Below are 17983 nucleotides of genomic sequence, written 5' to 3'. Positions count from 1 at the left end.
GGTTTCCAAGGAGCAGCTGGTGAGCTTGAACCACCGACCTTGCAGTTCAAATGACTTTGCAGTCTGACACATTAGCCCACAGCACCACACCAGGACTCCATCTTGGGACATGTCATTAAAAAAGACCACCTCCCAAAATTCCATAATCTATGGAACTTGCCATTAAGGAAGACCACCCATAAAATTCTGTATTTTTACTTCCTTGTGAGGTATTTTACAGTCAGAGTGGTTACCTATTGCCCTAGGCATAACTCTAAGGGACAAACCTTCTACTAGGGCAAAGGAGACTGCTAGCCCCTGGGAGGAGTCCCAAAGAACCCCTCACCTCACATCTCAGAAAAAGTTCTATCTGCTCTTACCACGGGCCTTTTGGTGGACTCCATCTTGTAGAAATGCTGCACATACACCCAAGTAGCAATGACCCCTTCTAAACGGGCCATTTCCCAGAAATCTCCACCTGTCCCTATGAATAAACATGATGCCTTTTCCCTACTCCAGATCTTTTAAAGCCCAACTTTGTTTGGGCAGACTGAAGTTGTGTTAAGCCCTCCTGGTCTCTATTTACAAGCCTCTTTCCTATAATAAACCTTTGCTTCATAGAAACCCTGCCTGACCTGACTATTATTAATCAGTATAAGGCAAGGCCCTCTCTTGAAGAGTAGATATATGGTGGATATTCGCTGTAACAACTCCACTCCTAGATATATTCCCAAAGGAAATGGATTGAAGGCAGCAACACAAACATACACTTATACACCACTATTCATTGCAGCATTGTTTGAAATAACCAAAGGTTAGGAACAACCCAACAACAGATGAATAGATAAGAAAAATGTGGTATTTACATTATAAGCCAGAAAGAGAAATGAAGTTCTGATACAACCACCACATGAATAAACTCTGAAAACATGCTCAGTGAAATATGTCAGATATAAAAGAAAAAATATTGATAAGTCAGATATCAAAGAATTTCTATGAACTATCTAGGCAAAAGCCATCAAGACAGAAAGCTAGTGGTTACCAGGATTAGGGTTAGGATTAAAAAAAAAAATCGGCAAATAATACTCCAACATCACAACTCTGGATGTGATCGGATAACAAGATATGTATTTTGGGTTGGAGTATCTGTTTTTCTTTTCTATATTACCTGTCAATTCTATCATTTTAAAATCATTTTTAGATATGTTTAACATGTTACAGGTTTATTTTAATGCTTTTTAAATAGGATCATAAAAGGTGGTGGTGTGCCCTGGTGTCAGTTCCGACTCATAGCGATCCTGCATAGTTTTTCTGAGGCTGTAAATCTTTGTCCCATGGTAGTTTCGAACTGCTTATCTTGAAGTTAGCAGTTCAACTAGTAGCCACTATGCTACTACCTTCATATTCATTTTATTATGAATATGATAATAAAAAGTAAGCCAAAAAAATACACTATTGTAGTAATACAAGTACAAAACAGAACAAATGCTTTAAATATTAAATATTCAAAGTCAAAATTATCACTTTTTTAAAACTGAGCCCCTAATGAATTATGAGCCTATATTATAATTGGACAGAACCCAGGGAATACTGGCATATGAGATTGAATAATAATAGTACTTTTCATTTTAAAATCACTGTCAGGAAAATAAAATCATTTAAGAGAACGGAAGCCATGGTCCTATTCTTTAATCCTGTAACAAAACCTAAATTAGTCCTGGAAACTAAGTGAATCAATAATAAATGCCTTTCCATTGAAATAAATCAGGTATATAATATATATTTTCACAATTTTAGAATTGTGTCCATTTAGATAAGATATGGCAGAAATAATGTTTTACAAGAGCTAACTTGTAAGTGATTAAGCAACGTTTTATGAATCTCAGAAAATGTCTAAATGTAAGTGAGAAAGGAAACAAATCTATAGTCAAACTCACAACTGTCTGAATTTGCTCCTCCATCGTGCTGATGGTGCCATACTGGAAACATGGGCAGTAGTCTTACCACCTGAATACATCTACTAGGAATGGTCCATACCCCTGGGTTTCATCCTCACAGCTGTGGCTCAGGCTTCCTATTGGACACCTGCTATCCCTGCTGCCACCCTTCCTGACCTTTCCAATGTTAAACAAATCAATCATTTATATAGGTTAGAGGAACAGAATCATTAAAGCATAAGTCTTTTGACAGTCCACCACTCAGAAATAGCTACAGAACACAGCCCAGACTCCTCAGCATGGCTTTCAAGATTAGTGCTGATAACAGGTGCATCAGCATTTGCCATTCTCCTTACCTGTCTATTCCTTAAACTGCAGGCAAAGCATTCTCTACTATGGGTCCCAGCACATTGATGTATCTTGTCCATTGCAAGCATAGTACAACCAAAACTTGTGATTTTTTTTTTTAAATAAACTACAAAGGATGCAAATTCATCCATATAATGCCTTCCTACCTGCATTAAAACTGAATGCGTAAACAGTTGTTGTTGTTGTTGTTATGTGCCGTGGAGTCAGTTCTGACTCATAGCGACCCTGCACGGGGTTTCTGAGACTGTAAATCTTTAGGGGAGCAGGAAGCCTCATCTTTCTCCCATGGAACGGCTGGTAGTTTCTAACTGGAGTGTCCATAATCCTGGGTTATTATACACATAAGAGCTTATCTATCGAAATTGACATTGGCTTTCAAAAACAGGGAGCCCTGGTAGCACAGTGGATTATAAACTGGGCTGCACAAGGTCAGCAGTTCAAATCTACCAGCTGCTCTACATGAGAAAGATGAGGTATTCTGCTGCTGTAAAGATTTATAGCCTCAGAAACACTATACAGGGTCACTGAGTCAGAACCAACTCGGTGGCACACAACCACAACCATAAGGTACAAAGTAGCTGGCTTACAAACTTGCATGAGTGTGCTTAGTTTCAGAACTGGGGGGAAGGGGTTCAGGTAGAATCCCCACTGAATAGTTTCCCTTTTCCAAATGGATCTGGTGAAACGGGATGGGGATTTTACTCAATTGTGAGTATATCAAAACTGTTAGCAGGATTAATTGCAATTCTCACTACTGTAATTATAGAAAACGTGTAACTAAAAGGAGGGAATAGTTCATCTCTCATTTCAGGAACAGACAATCCCAGGACCATCAAGAAGGAAGTGCATGAGTGGAGTGTGATGCTTATCTAGAAAATCCTTATCTAGAAAAGCAGCAACAGCAGAGGTGATGGCATGAACAGACAGTGCAGTTACGGGATCTCAGCCTATGGATTGAGAATGGTTGTATGCCTGTAAGCAGGAGGCTGGTTGACAGAATGTGTCCTTTGGACATTTAAATTAATACATATTTTTGTTTTGTAAGTGTACACCAAATAAATAATAATAATAATAATATAAGAGCTTTCTTATCACGAGAGTCATAGTAGAAACAGATGTTCCAGACTAGGCTTCCTTACCTGCAAGGTGAATAAGCAGCTTCCTTGCTTCAAATTATGGTTAGCAACTAAATCTTATTGTTGTTAAGTGTCGTCGAGTCGGTTCTGACTCATAGCCACCCTGTCTAGGGTTTCCTAGGAGTGACTGGTGGGTCTGAATCGCCCACCTTGTGGCTCAAATTGACCTTGCAGTCCAGTGAATTATCCTGTAGCAACATACCATGACTCCAATTAAATCTTAAAAGCCAAATTTCTGCTCATAAAAAGCAAAAGGGAGTAGTGGGACTCTAGAGGCAACCAGAGACTGGTGGTAGTGATAGTGGTGTGCCATCGGGTGAGTTCCAATTCATAGTGACCCTGTAGAGGTTTCTTTACAGGAACAAAAAGCCACGTCTTTCTCCCACAGAGAGGCTGGTAGATTGGAACAGCTGACCTTGCAGCTAGCAGCCCAATGTATAACCCGCTATGCTACCAGGGCTCCTTAGACATAGACAATAAGAGGAATATTTTAGAATCATTTGGCTCCATCCAAATGGAGACAGCTTCTTAGTAGGTTAGAAGCCAAGAATTTCATTTTATTGATTTTCCACTCACAGTGATATGGAGTTTCCTTTCAAAATAAATACAGTAAAACCTGCAAATGCTGAATCTATATAATACAGAAACCCATCAGAGAAGGAAAATGCAAATATTTCCACTAAAACTGACACTAGAAAAGTGGTAAGACTACATTCTGTCACAGGTAAAAGACTCACAAGAAATGAAAACCCAAAGTAGTCCCATCAAGTTCTGGCTCTCACAGGTTTCACTGTACGCCCACTCAGCACTCACTGGCATGTTAGGTTCCAACGACCAGCTCATTATGTAAAAATCAGCATCAGGAGAAAATGCGATCAGATCACAAAATGGAAATTGATGCTGTCATTACATTAACTGCCAAACCACTGAGAATCATGGCCCAGTCAAGCTAACACATAACCTTAATCCTCATACACAGGGTCATTTTGAGGCAGAACTGACTCAATGACAGAAATCAACAGTAGCAGCACCAGATGTGTATTTAAATGAGAAAAAAAATTTCAAATCAATCTAAAAAGAATTATTGTTGATGTTAAGTGCCATTGAGTAGGTTCCCATTCATAGCAACCCTGTATAGGGTTTCCCAGGAGCAGCTAATGAGTTTGAACCTCTGGACTTGCAGTTCAAATTGACCTTGCAGTCCAGAAATTAACCCACAGCACCACACCAGGACTCAAAAAAAAAAAAAAAAAAAAGAGAGAGAGAAATATTAAGTATATCAAAATAGAGAGTTGTACAATGAAGGAATGAAAATATAGGCACAATTGGTAAAGATAGATAACTCCATTTGTTTAAAGCAGGTTTTCCTCAACTTCAGTAATATTTTCCCTATTTTTGTACCTTCTCTGTTTTGATATATTAAAAAGAAATAGTGTTGTTGTTAAGTGCCAAATTGGTTCTGACTCAACGCGACCCTGTCTGTATAGGGTTCCCAAGGAGCAGCTGATGTGTTCAAACTGCCAACCTTGTAGTCTCAGTCCAGTGCTGACCCTGGATCAGCCCACACCAGGATTCCATATAAGACAGACTTTGTATAAAATGCAATGAGTACAGAATACTGTGGAAGAATTGATGCATTTGAGCAATGGTGTTGGTGAAGAATATTATAAAGTTATCTATGGACTGAGAGAAGAACAAATAAATCTGTCTTGAAAGAAGTATACAGCCAGAATGCTCCTTAGAAGCCAGGATGGCAAAACTTCATCTCTCATAATTCAGACACATTAATAGGAGGGACCAGTTCCTGGAGAAAGACATCATGCTTGGTACAGTGGAAGGTCAACAAAAATGAGGAAAACCCCCAACCAGATAGATTGGCACAGTGGCAGCAGCAATGGGTCAACAATGATTGTAAGGCTGGTGCGGAACAGGGCAGTGTTTCATTCTGCTGTCCACAGGGTCACTTCAAGTCAGAACCAACTCAAAGGCACTCAATAACAACAGCAACATGCTAGCTTAATTGAATGGAATTTCTAATCAACCGGTTTAGAAAATGCAACAAAATCAATAGTCTGGATTCTACCTTTACCTACAAAGAAGAACCGAAGCACAGGATGGGGGTTTCATTAAACAAAAAAAGAAAAGAAAAAACACACTCTCTTTTTTTGCAGAAATTTACATTTGATTCTGAATGTTTTCTTAAACCATAAGGCATTTGTCCACACTAAATCCAAAGGCCCCTCATACATCAGTAATGTGGAAATCAAACATTTACTAACAGTATCTGTAATGTCTCAAAAGCAGATCATTCACTGTGCCACTCATAATTTATTTATTCAGGGCTCAGACTTATTTCAGAAAGAATCTAATGAAATCTACATAAATACATATACTACAACACGTCAAAATGACACATGTAAAAGGGGAAAGAGAAAAACTGGACATAGGAAAATTGAATATCGGAAGTATAAGCTGTTCTGGGAGTGAGATTCACACACCAAATGAATGTTTTCTCTAAAATTTTCACATTTGCTAGAGGTAAGTCAGAGATTAGACTCTAACACTTCTAGCAGCCAACATACCTGGGTGACCCTGTCAGTTTCATGATTCAGCATCCTTAAAATAAAAACAAAAGGCTATCTCAGAACTATTTCTCCCATCGTTCTTATAGAGGACACTCTATAATATAACAAATAAAAGCTTCAACAGCATCCTTGCAAGTGATTTGTCAAAGAGCTCTATATGGCTATTCTTCATAACCCTAAAGGCAAATCGTAACACACAAGCAAATAAATGCAAATAATGAAGAGAAGGGCCAAGGAAACAAATGCAGGTACACCGCTCCCTACATGTCTAGATTGATCAGAAACAGATTTCACCCACTCTAAACTAAGGAGCTCTGGTAGTGTAGTGTTTACAAGTCGGGCTGCCAACCTCAAGGTCAGCAGTTCTAAACTACCAGTGGTTCCGCGGGAGAAAGATGAGGCATTCTGCTCCCGTAAAGATTTACAGCCTCGGAAACTGTGAGTCGGAACCAACTCCACAGTACTTAACAACAACAACAAACTAGCCTGGGACCCACAAACTTCAGTGCATTTACTGATATTTGAAATTATAAACAAATTTTTACACATATGTCCATTTTTCTGGGGAATATGCCTGTAGTTTAATAACATTCTCAAAGACAAACATGATCTAAGAAAAGTTAAGAACTATGATCTGAAAAACTAGATTGTATGTCCTTCAGACAACCCTTCATAAGCAGTTTCCTTCTGAGCTTCTGAAAAGTATTGTGTCAAGACTACAGCTCCTGACAAACATTTCATGTACAACTTCTGTGTGATGCAAAATGGGAGCTCTAAATTTTAAGCATTGGCCAAGCAGTGTGTCAATTGTCAAGATATATGGCCTTTAATACAGTAATGCCCGTAAGTACATACAGCACATAACTATTCTTCCAGAAAGGTTTTAGCTATGAACATTGACAAAGTTGCAACAAAAGACTAGTGATATTTCTTTTGGCTAATATAAAAAGTAAAAAACTCACCTTTTGCATGTGGATAAAAATTACAGATAACCACATTAAGAACCATTTTCCTAGATAATATTTTTTTTTTACTTTTAAAATTCCATATCAATCAATAATCTGCTTTTTTATTTTTTAGCTTTTTGTTGTTTTAATCTTGTTATACAACAACACAGTAACTTCCCTAGCTTTAGATACACAGTCAAGTATCCTCTCACAGTGTGGTGGTTAGAATGGCTCAAGGCCTAAGGGCATCATGGAAAAAGGTGGCTTATTGAAGTACCAAGATAAAGTTTTTTAAGACACTTTCAAGGCTCTTTCTTAAGATGTCATCATCTATAAAAAAATCATAGCATCTTATCTGCTCCTCAACATAAACAAGTCCACAGAAATATCTGTGTCAAAGAACCCACAGTTGAATAGGCTGAAGGAAATTAACTCATTCTAACTCAAGTCCAGTAGTCCTGGTGTGGCGCTGTCAGTTAATGCACCAGACGGCAAAGCCGTTGGCGGTTCAAGCTCACCACCTGCTCCCCAAAAACCCTATACAGGGCCGCTATAAGTCGAAACTGACTAGACACCAATTAACAACAATAACTCAAGTCCAGAGTCCTGGTGTGGTGCAGTGGGTTAATGTGCTGAACTGCAAAGTCATTTGAATCACAAGGTAAGCGATTCAAGCTCACCAGTCGCTCTTTGGAAACCGTATACAGGGTGGCTATGGGTGGGAATTGACTCGACAGCACTTAACAACAACAACAAGAACTCAAGTCCTGGTGTGGTGCTGTAGGATAAGCACTGGACTGTTAACTATAAGGTTGGCAGATCAAACCCTCCTCAGAAATCCTATTCAGTGTCACTATGAGTCAAAACTGACTTGACTACACTTAACAACATCCGGTGGCGTAGTATGCTACAAGTTGGGCTGCTAACCGCAAGTTCAGCAGTTCGAACCCACCACCAGCTGCTCCGAGGGCAAAGGATGAGACTTTCCGCATCTTTCAGTGTCAGATTTATAGCGTCAGAAACCCTATACAGGGTCACTATGAGTCGGAATCAACTCGACAGCACACAACCACCACAGCCAAAAAAACAACCTCCCAATTCATTAGAAGCTAAAGTACAAATCAGAATGTCAATTTATTAATTAATCATAGAGAATAATCCTTTCCATTCATGAGAAAATTTGAAGCCAGGATATCGCATTCTCATTTCTAGAATGCCTGGAATCCTGAATGAGTAATAATAATTACTCCGAAAGTTAGAGCAAAGAGAGAGAGAAAGTTGGGGGGATGCCTAATGAATTATCCCTGTTCTTTCTAGTAATCCAAGTTGTGATGCCCATAGTCTCTATCTTAGACATTGTTGCTACAACATTTCAGACTTCTAAATCTCTGAGCTTTGTTCTTTCAAGTACTTTTCTCCATTAAGTCGTTCTTTGTTGTTAAAGTGCCGTCAAGTTGATTCCAACTCATAGTGGCCCTGTAGAGGGTTTCCAAGGAGCAGCTGGTGAATTTGAACCGCTGACCTTGCAGTCAGTGCTTATTCTATAGCACCACACCAGGCCTCCTACTTCAGATAGGGATAATACAACAGTGAGAGTGTACCTTACATACATTATTATTCCTATTTTTCAGATAAAGAAACTCCAAGATAACAATACTTAAGCAACTTGTCCAAGGTCACACAGCTAGTATAAAGTAGTTCAGCATCAAACCCATATCTCAAGCCAAAACCTATGCTTCTAAATCACCGAGTGAATGATGTCTTCAAGGTTTCTTTCCCTGGGCCTACCACCTGGTGTGATATCTTCATGTGGTACTGCAGAATAAGTACTGGACTGTAACCGCAAGGTTGGTGGTTCAAACCCACCAGCTGTTCCTCATAAACCCTATAGAGGGTCAGAATGAGTCAGAACAGACTTAACAACAACCTCCTGGTCTGAAATATCCTTCTTGTGTGTTCCCATAACACTCAAAATACACCGTTACTATAATTTTTGGTATCCAGGTCTATCTCACTAGACTGAAACTTTGAGAATAAGAGTCATATCGGCCAAAGACTGCCAATCCAAAAAGAAAGGAAAAAGTGGATTTACAGTGAGTTGAGGCTTAGGTTGAAGGTCACAGGCCTTTCAGAAACGTTTTCCTTGTTCTGCCTATTTCAAGTTGTGCTTATCCCTCAGAAGAACTTCCAGAACTTCTTTATTCCTATAATAGCCTTCAGGATGAGTGTTAAACACTGATCAGCCTAAAGGAAAGTTGTTGTTGTTAATTGTCTTCGAGTCAGTTTTGACCCATAGTGACTGTACAGGGCTCTGAGGAGTGGCTGGTGAGCATGAACCACTGACCTGGTGGTTCAAACCTTTGCAGTCCAGCACATTAACCTACAGTGCCACACCAGGAAAGAACAGACCAAGTAATGACCTCTCTCCTAACAAGGTGGAGTCACTTTAGCCAGCTGTGGCTTCAAATTGTTGAACTGAAATCTTATTTGCTCTGTAGTTTCACCCAAACTACAAAAAAATAAAAATAAATGAAGATCACCAAACCAAGGCCTCAAACTAGCCATGTAGTCTTAGGAAGGTCACAACTTCTCTACCATCAGCATCTCATCTAAAACCCTGGATGCAATGGATATACAAGGTGGGTCAGAGAGCTCTTCTGGATCTTGAAAGCACTATGATTATAGATAATCCCTGCTTTTTTTATGGCCTGTTGTTGTTAAGTACCACTGTGTGGGTTTCGACTCATAGCAACCCTGGATAGGGTTTCCAAGGAGTGGCTGGTGAGTTTGAACCACCTACCTTGTAGTTCAAACTGACCTTGCGATCCAGTGCTTATCCTACAGCGCCACTCTAGGACTCCTACTAGCCTGAGTAATTAGTAATAATTGTTTCATTTATATTTCTGATAAATGAACCAAACTTTTCATTTGTCTTCTGTACCACTCTACAGATAATACATATTCAAATCACGGAGAGTTTAGAAAAGGTTCCCTTTTTCCTTAAAGTAGATAACTCATCTATGTCAGAATCAAACAGTGGCACCCTCATCTGGTGGATGATAAAGAAGCTAAACAACAAAAAATCGACAAGAATTACATGGTGGGATCTTCTTCCAAAGATTTATAAAAATAATTTCTATTAAAAAATTTATAGAAATTATCTAATATTATTTGTTATTACTGCACTCCCAGTAGCAACTAAAGTTTTTTTCAGCATGTTCCCCTTATTTTTCCCTAATATAAAGCTAAAAGGCTGTACCCTGTAAAATGTTATAGAGAGAACAATTATTCTATTTTAAGTGGACTGATAATATTAATTATTTTGCAAACACCAAGCATTTTCAATGTAAGGCACAGTGAAGCATTTCATGGTTTGGCTAACAATGATCACCACTTCCTTTATTGATTGACTGATTTTAATGTAATGAAAAGTCATGTATATGTAAAATGCTTTCAGTGAAATAAAAACATCTCTCATGTCCCCTTTTCTGGGTGGCATTTAGCATAAGATAGGATTGGGAAATTTTCAGCCTGAAACCTGCCTGGCTCTGCAACTTTCAGGTTTTACAGTACCAATTTTTACATTTTTTTTTTTTTTCTTTAAACTATTCTTCATGTACCCATGCAGGCTTAAAACATGTCAATACATTACACTCAGAATGTGAAAGGTTTGCAACATGAATATATGACATGTACATCGTTAAATTAAAAATAAAAGTGTGAAAACATTAAAAATAATAAAATAAAAATAAAAGTGTTCTCTCTAAGACTAGAAGTTGAGAGTCATGTCATCAAATTTAATGTAAAACTATATAAGCTTATTAAACAATTTACAACAGTCGAGGCAAATAAAGGAGTTCTGATGTGATGCTGTAGGATCAGCACTGGACAGCAGTTCAAACCCACCAGCTGCTTCTTGGGAACCCTATATAGGGTCGCTATGAGATCTGGTAGCGTAGTGGTTACGAATTGGGCTGCGAACCGCAAGGTCAACAGTTCGAAACTACCAGCTGTTCCACGGGAGAAAGATGAGGCTTTCTACTCCCGTAAAGATTTACACCCTCGGAAACCCTCGGAAACCCTGTACAGGGTCGCTATGGGTCGGAACCGACTCGACGGCACTGAACAACAACAACAACATGAGATCTGGTAGCGTTGTGGTTACGAATTGGGCTGCGAACCGCAAGGTCAACAGTTCGAAACTACCAGCTGTTCCACGGGAGAAAGATGAGGCTTTCTGCTCCCGTAAAGATTTACAGCCTCGGAAACCCTGTACAGGGTCGCTATGAGTCGGAACCGACTACACGGCACATAACAACAACAACATGAGTCCGAATTGACTCCATGGCACTTAACAACAACAACAATAACAGTTGCCTAAACAGTAAAATGAAAATATAAACATTCTGAATCAAGTAAAAACCAAAAAAAATCATTTATCATCTTGTCATTCAGATATATTTTTATCCAAGTATACAGTAACTCTTCCTTCAATTAACTTCTCAATTTTCATCTACTAAATGACCAAGTGGGGGGAAACCCCACTCTATACAAAAGGGGGCAAAATTAAACAAGTGAGAATTTTTTCATTTTGAAAAACATAAAAAGGAGGTCGGGGTGGGCTCCTTGGTCAATGGGAAAGCTGTAGAAACTGATTTCAGTTTTCTCAAATAAGTTTTCTACTGCCTGCCATTCCTGGCAAAATTGGTTCTGCAAGGCGGTAAATCATTTTGAAAGATTAGCACAGTAGTAGGTGGAGTGGCTTTATATCAAAAAGAATGTAGATGAGACACGCAACTGCGAGTTTTCACAATGTTCACAAAACAAAGGGAGAATGACATCTCCTACAATCCACCAGAAAGCGCCCAGAATACAGTTGGGGGTGGGAAATTTGCAAGAGGGCAAATGGGTTTAGGACTCGGTGAGGGTTGGAGTGAAATACGCTCCTCTTCATCATCTTAAAAAAAAAAAAAGTATGCAGCAATTAAACTGTTACAAACTGCAAAATTAAGAAAGATGGGTTGACCCGGAGTAAGTGAAGCCATATTCTCCCCCTCATCAGCCTGAGCTCGATGCCCTCGAACTGAATCAAACCCTCGCCGGGTCCTCCAGGAAAACCTGAACCTGAACCCTAGCGCGCACCCTGTGTGCCACAGAAATGTGCGAGAGGGATCTGAACCGGTTTCTAGCCCCCTTTCCTGCTCACAGATGAAGCCCAAACAAAGGAGTATAGAAGCGGGGAAACGTCTGGGGCCCCACGCCGACCAAAGAAGAGGAGTGAGGTCTGGGCACCGCCTCCTCTGCGGGCATTGCCACCTCTGCAAAGGCCGGGACATCTCAGTCCCGAGTGCGATTCAGCTAAAATAAGGCGGCCAGCAAGGCGCTCCAGTCAACTGGTCCGACTGCACTTACACAAAGTTGAAGGAGTTCGGAAGAAGCGCACTGTTGCCCCTCGGGTTTATCCCCAAAGATGGGAAGGAGCTTCTTTCGCTCTGATTTAGTGTCTTTTCCCTAATAGAGCATCAAAGATATTTTCTTCCTGCCTTGTGCTGAGCTGGGCCCCAAACCCGAGAACAAGGGCACTGAGGCCCGAAGCTAAAGTTCAAGGAGGTATCATTAATTCTTGCAGTTAATTTCAAAAAAAAACTAGCACAGTCACTTGCACTCATAAATTACGAGGCACAAAACAGGCTGTGGATGTCTCTTCCCCAAATCGGACCTTCAGCCTAAAAGACCTGGACAAAAGAGTGTTTGGGGCAACTTGAGCCACATTGGACCGAGTGGCTTTGTCCAGCGCAGTACCAGGTCATCACCACGCCCCTCGCACCCAGGTCCAAGCCCGCCGCGCACACAACACGCTGTTGTTTACACACGGAGAGGGGGAAAGGGAGACAGAAATAAAGTCCTGGGGAAGTCCTACCTCGCCCCCGTGCCCGTCAAAGATCCCGAAGATGGACGGATGCGTCTTGTTGGCCAGATCCGTAAGAACTTCGAAGCGGTCCTCCATGTGGTCTCTCCTACCCTGGATAGAGTACACAGCCACGTTATGGCTCTTGAACTCCCAGGTCTTGGAAAACTCGGCCTCCAGCACGTCAAGCCCCCCGAGCCGGTCGTTCTGCATGATCTCTGCCACCTTGCCCTTCACCATCTTCACGGCGTCCCGGCTGGACTTGACGATGGTCTTCACCTCGTCGGTATGGAAGAAGTAACTCCACAGCGCGAGGCTGATGCACAGCAGGAAGAGCGTCTCGGGTCTCAGCAAGAAGTAGCGCATGATGCGACCCAGCAGAGACAGCAAAGTCATTGTATCCTCTATCATTTATTATCGCTAGAGCCCCAAACACCAGCAGCCACGCGCGCCCCGAAGGCTCTCCGAGTCCGGGAACACTGCGGGGACAGCCCGCGGGGAGGGAGGCAGAGCGGCGGCTAAGGGTTGGGTAACAGGCGCGCGGAGCCGAACGGGAAGCTGGAGAGCAGGCTGCTCCGAGCAGGCACTGCGAGCCGAGGCAGTTTCCCTTTTGTCTCCCGCCTCGGCTGCTCCGAGGCCCGCGCCCTGCGCACCGGCGCCCGTGCCCGCCGCCTGCGGCGCCGCCTCCCCTCCCTGCGCCCCTTTGTGAGGCGGCGGCGGCTGAGACGGCAGCAGCAGCGGCTGCGGCGACAGCTGCTGGTACCAGGGCTTGGCGAGAAGAATCAACTTAAAGTTGCGATCGGGCGGGTCCGCTGCGGTGGGCGGGAGAGTTCGGGGCGCCGGCTCACGCGCGGTCCCTCCAGGGGTGCCCCTTGCAGCTCCTGGGAGCAAGCAGCAGGTGAGGAAGCGCTGGGAGCGAGAGCGGGCGGGCGAGGGATGCACGTCCCCTCGGCCGCCACTGCAGGGGATCGTGGTGCCGGCCAAGCACTCCGAGTCCTTCACACACCCCTGGGGACCCAGAGAATAAAAGTTTTGCGGGAGCCTGGGCAGAGGCGGATGTACGCTGAGCCCAGCGACGCTGCACGGTCGGCGTTGAGCCGCAGGCGGGCGGCCGGGCTCTGCCTGCCTCTCCGCGGCGCCTCCCGACTCGGCTCGGCTCGACTCGGCTCGGCTTCGCTCGCGCGCTCCCTCCAGGCGCTCAGGCTCGCGCTCGCCCCGCCCCCAACAAGCTCACCCCGCCCCGCCCCGCCCCCGGAGTCTGGGATCGAGTCCCGAAGGTGCTCGCGACAAGCTGTCAAAGACTGGGAAGCTTGGCGGCGACTTGCAGGCGCTGCAGTCCAGGATTGTCCAGCCGAACTAAGGGGGAGAAGAGGGGCACGTCCACTGCTTAGTTGGCGCAGACAGTCGTCCCTGCCTCCTATAAGGACTCCCAGGGCAATAGAATACTGACAATAGTAGTCTTAACGTTGGTTTCCGAAAGCTAATGGGGGCCATTAGAATGTAGAGGGATGCAAGGGAAACTTTCCCCCTCTGACAAGCTGCATAGTAGTGCGGTCCCCGCCTCACCAGGCATAAGGCAAGCGAGAAGGGACGCACTTCTCCCAGTTTGCAAAGCGACACGGAGAGGATCTGGTCTCAGTCCTAACCTCCCAAGAGGCGAAGTGCGGACCTGGGGCCTAGCAGCCTTCTTGCAATTGGAAAAGTTCTTCCTCAAATGTAGTAGCATGGAGGATGCTTTGATAACATTAGGAGAGGAGAGAAAGGAGTAGCTTCTCTGCTCCAGGCGCCAAGCGAGCGGCTGCCACCCTGAGACAAGGGATTTAGCTGTGATGAAGATCTCTTCAAGTCTTAACCCTTCCACAGGGAGACACTGAGTCTACATGTGGGGCTCCGGGGCTCTCCTGACCTTCTGACGCCACGGGGCAAGGGCTCTGACTCTGTTGCTTGAGTTTGAAGTTCCCTTTGAGACTTCACACTAGTGGCCTCCACCACCTCCTCCGTCATCGCAGGAGAAGGTGAAGTCAAGGAGCAGGTGGGAGGACAAGGACGTCCCTTTGACTCCAGAAACCTTCAAGGATAACCTGGTGAAATAGGGGCAGGTGTCATGAACCTTGGAGATGTTCGGAACCAGTGCAAGTAAAGAGCAGTGTGCGAGTCTGAATGTTGTTTGCTCTGGAGTCGGTCCTGACTCGTAACGACCCTGTACAGGGTTCCCGAGAGGGACTGGTGGGTTTGAACTGCTGATCTTGCAGTTAGCAGTTCAGTACTTATCCTACAGCGCCACACAAGGGCTCAAGATTCTGCTTAGAATACTGAATAAAGAAACTTAAAGGAAAATAATAATTTCTATTATGTCATATAGGGTTGGTATGAGTTGGAAACGACTAGATGGCACACAGCATCCCCAGTCCAGAAAGAAGAGTGCAGATCAGCAGCTTCCAATCCCCTGGACTAGATAAGATGTCTGTTCCCAAGCACTTTTCCCTTGGTATAATCTCAATCACGTTCTAAGATTTTAAAAAAAGAGTAAAATACTAGAAGGAATACACCAAAAGGATATGTTCATTATTCTTCATTAGTTAAGTTGTAAGTGGTTTTTAATTTTAGGTTTAGGCTTTTATTTTCTGCAGCTTTTCCAAAGTTTCTGTAAATGGCAAAGATTTCTATCATAATCAAAAAAATAAAAAGAACTTTAGCACTTAAATGGCAGATATAATATCAGTTCAGCTATATAAACATATATAGAAAAGGCAGGAAGAAAATATTCAAAACTTTTACCAGTGTTGACATATAGGATTATGGTCTCATGTTCTGCTTTGCACTTTTCTGTGTTTTCCACCTCATAAATAAACGGTTTAAGCATAAAGTAGGTCATTTTGTTCAATAATCATGTACCCAAATGAAATAATGAACACAAAAGCCTTTTTGTTGTTGTTGTTAAGTGTCATCAAGTCATTTCAACTCATAGCGACCCTGTATAAGGGAACAGCTGGTGGGTTTGAACCACCAACCTTGCTGTTATTGTACAGCACCACATCAGGACCTCAAAAAAGCCCTTAGACACTATAAAGGTAATGCATTAGTGTAATGATGAAGATTAATTCATAGTATTTCTTACCATAAACTAGAAATGGTTGTTTAGTGTTAAGTCTCTCTATCCATGGAATCCTGGTGTGGCACCGTAGGATAAGTACTGGACTGCTAACCACAAGTTTGGTGGCTCAAACCCACTGGCCTCTTCTCAAAAACCCTATAAAGGGTAGCTATGAGTGGAACCAATTCGAAGGCAATTAACAACATCAACCCATGTTTGATGTTGTTAATTGTTTCTCTGAGAAAAGGCAACTTGCAGATAGACTAACCAGGATTCCAGAACAAGTTAAATGAGGACCTAGAGGAGAAGTAAAATCCCATATCCAGAGGCGTCTCCAGCCTGTCCACAGATTACTATATTGATGACAGCAGAACAGACAAACCTGAGAGATGTGATTTCTATTTTCCCCATAACTAAATAAAAACAAGGGAAGACCACACTGGTCTCTCTGGTAGTTAAATAACAAAAAAAAAAAAAGAAAAAAAAAAAGGGCAAGACATAAGAAATTAATAACTCTAGATATCATAGAGACTCTGTGGAGATTTGCTTTGACATTTACATCTAAGTAGTTCATCTGTGTGAAAATCAATAAACTGATTTTTCCAACGGACTCTGTAGGCATTTTCCTGTTAAGAAATACATGTATTTTACATTGTAGTTTCAAATAAGGTCTAAATAACAGTTTTGTTATTTACAAATGAATTTTAATATTATATTGTGGTGTTGTATGCTGTTGAGTTGGTCACAACTCATAGTGACCCTGTATAGGGACTCCGAGAGCAGCTAGTGCGTTTGAACTGCTGAACTTGCTATTACTGTGGGTAGCAGTCCAGTGCTAATCCTACAGCACCATGCATATAATAAAATAATGTTTTATTAGAGCAGAGATGGGGAATGTCCAGCCCACAGACCCTATAAGGCCCACAAAATCATTTGGTTTAGCCCTGCCAAGCAATCATAGTTCCTGTTATCACATAGTAATTAAGTGCCATCCAGTCAGTCCCAACCTATAGCAACCTTGTATAGGGTTTCCAAGGAGCATAGTGAGTGTAGTTCAAACCAAACTTGCAGTCGAGTACTTACCCTACAACACACCACACCAGTGCTCCTAGTCATCACATTGTTGTTAACTGCGATCAAGTTTGTTCAGCCATCACATTGCATCACATTGTTGTTTTTGTATTGTAAAGTGCTGTGAGTCAGTTCCAACCCATAGCGAACCTGTATAGGTTTTCCTAGGAGTAGCTAGTGAGTTTGAAATGCCGACCTTACAGTTCAAACAGCTTTGAGGTCTGGCGCGTTAACCCACAGCACCACACCAGGACTCCTGCATCACACTAAGGATGAGTCCTGGTGTGGCGCTGTGGGCTAATGTGTCAGACTACAAAGTAGCTTGAACTGCAAGGTCGGCAGTTCAAACTCACCAGCTGCTCCTTGGAAGCCCTATATAGGCTAGCTATGGGTCGGAATCAACTTAATGGCACTTTACAACAACAATTAAATGTTTGACCAAACATAGCAGGCTAATTTTTAAATTGATCATTTTGTAGGGCCGACGAATGATGCTATAAATTTTGGCAGAAAAAAAGGTTCCCCATCCACGTATTAGAGAAACAAAAAAGATTTTCCTCTAATGACAAACTAAGATTTTCATACTCCTTGAAACTGTATTTTAACTTCATTCTTATGACAATTCTATGAGGAAGATATCAAAAATAAAAGAAATCCAGTTGCCATCAAGTCAATTCCAACTCATGAAGTTCCCGTGTATTGAAGAATACAACTGCTCCATAAGGCTTTTGAGACTGATCTTTCAGAGGCAGATCACCAGGACAGTCATCCACGGTGTCTCTATGTGGGTCTGAACCACCAACCTTTTAACTAGTCGTCTAGCACTTAACCATTTGTGCTACCTAGGAATATCTATGAGAAAGAAGAGAAGCTATTATCTATGTTTGTAAATATGAAAAAAGTGAGGTACAAAGATATTAAATGAGTAACAAAATTGCTGTTAAGTGCTGTTGATTC

At 42.3% G+C, this 17983-nt stretch overlaps 1 protein-coding gene across 1 annotated transcript in view; it reads right to left on the bottom strand.

Moving 5' to 3' along the window:
* The window catches only part of PPM1L (protein phosphatase, Mg2+/Mn2+ dependent, 1L), a 445625-nt gene extending 432353 nt beyond the window's left edge, over positions 1-13272 (bottom strand). The window contains exon 1 of the mRNA XM_006861791.1: positions 12874-13272. Within this exon, the coding sequence (XP_006861853.1) occupies positions 12874-13272 (399 nt within the window). The remainder of the gene's footprint in view (positions 1-12873) is intronic.
* Between the last annotated feature and the right edge of the window lie 4711 nt (positions 13273-17983).

Source organism: Chrysochloris asiatica, unplaced genomic scaffold (genome assembly GCF_000296735.1).
Source record: "Chrysochloris asiatica unplaced genomic scaffold, ChrAsi1.0 scaffold00043, whole genome shotgun sequence".
NCBI classification, from domain to species: domain Eukaryota; kingdom Metazoa; phylum Chordata; class Mammalia; order Afrosoricida; family Chrysochloridae; genus Chrysochloris; species Chrysochloris asiatica.
The sequence above is the reverse complement of the archived record's forward strand: the minus strand, read 5'-3'. Positions and strand labels throughout refer to the sequence as shown.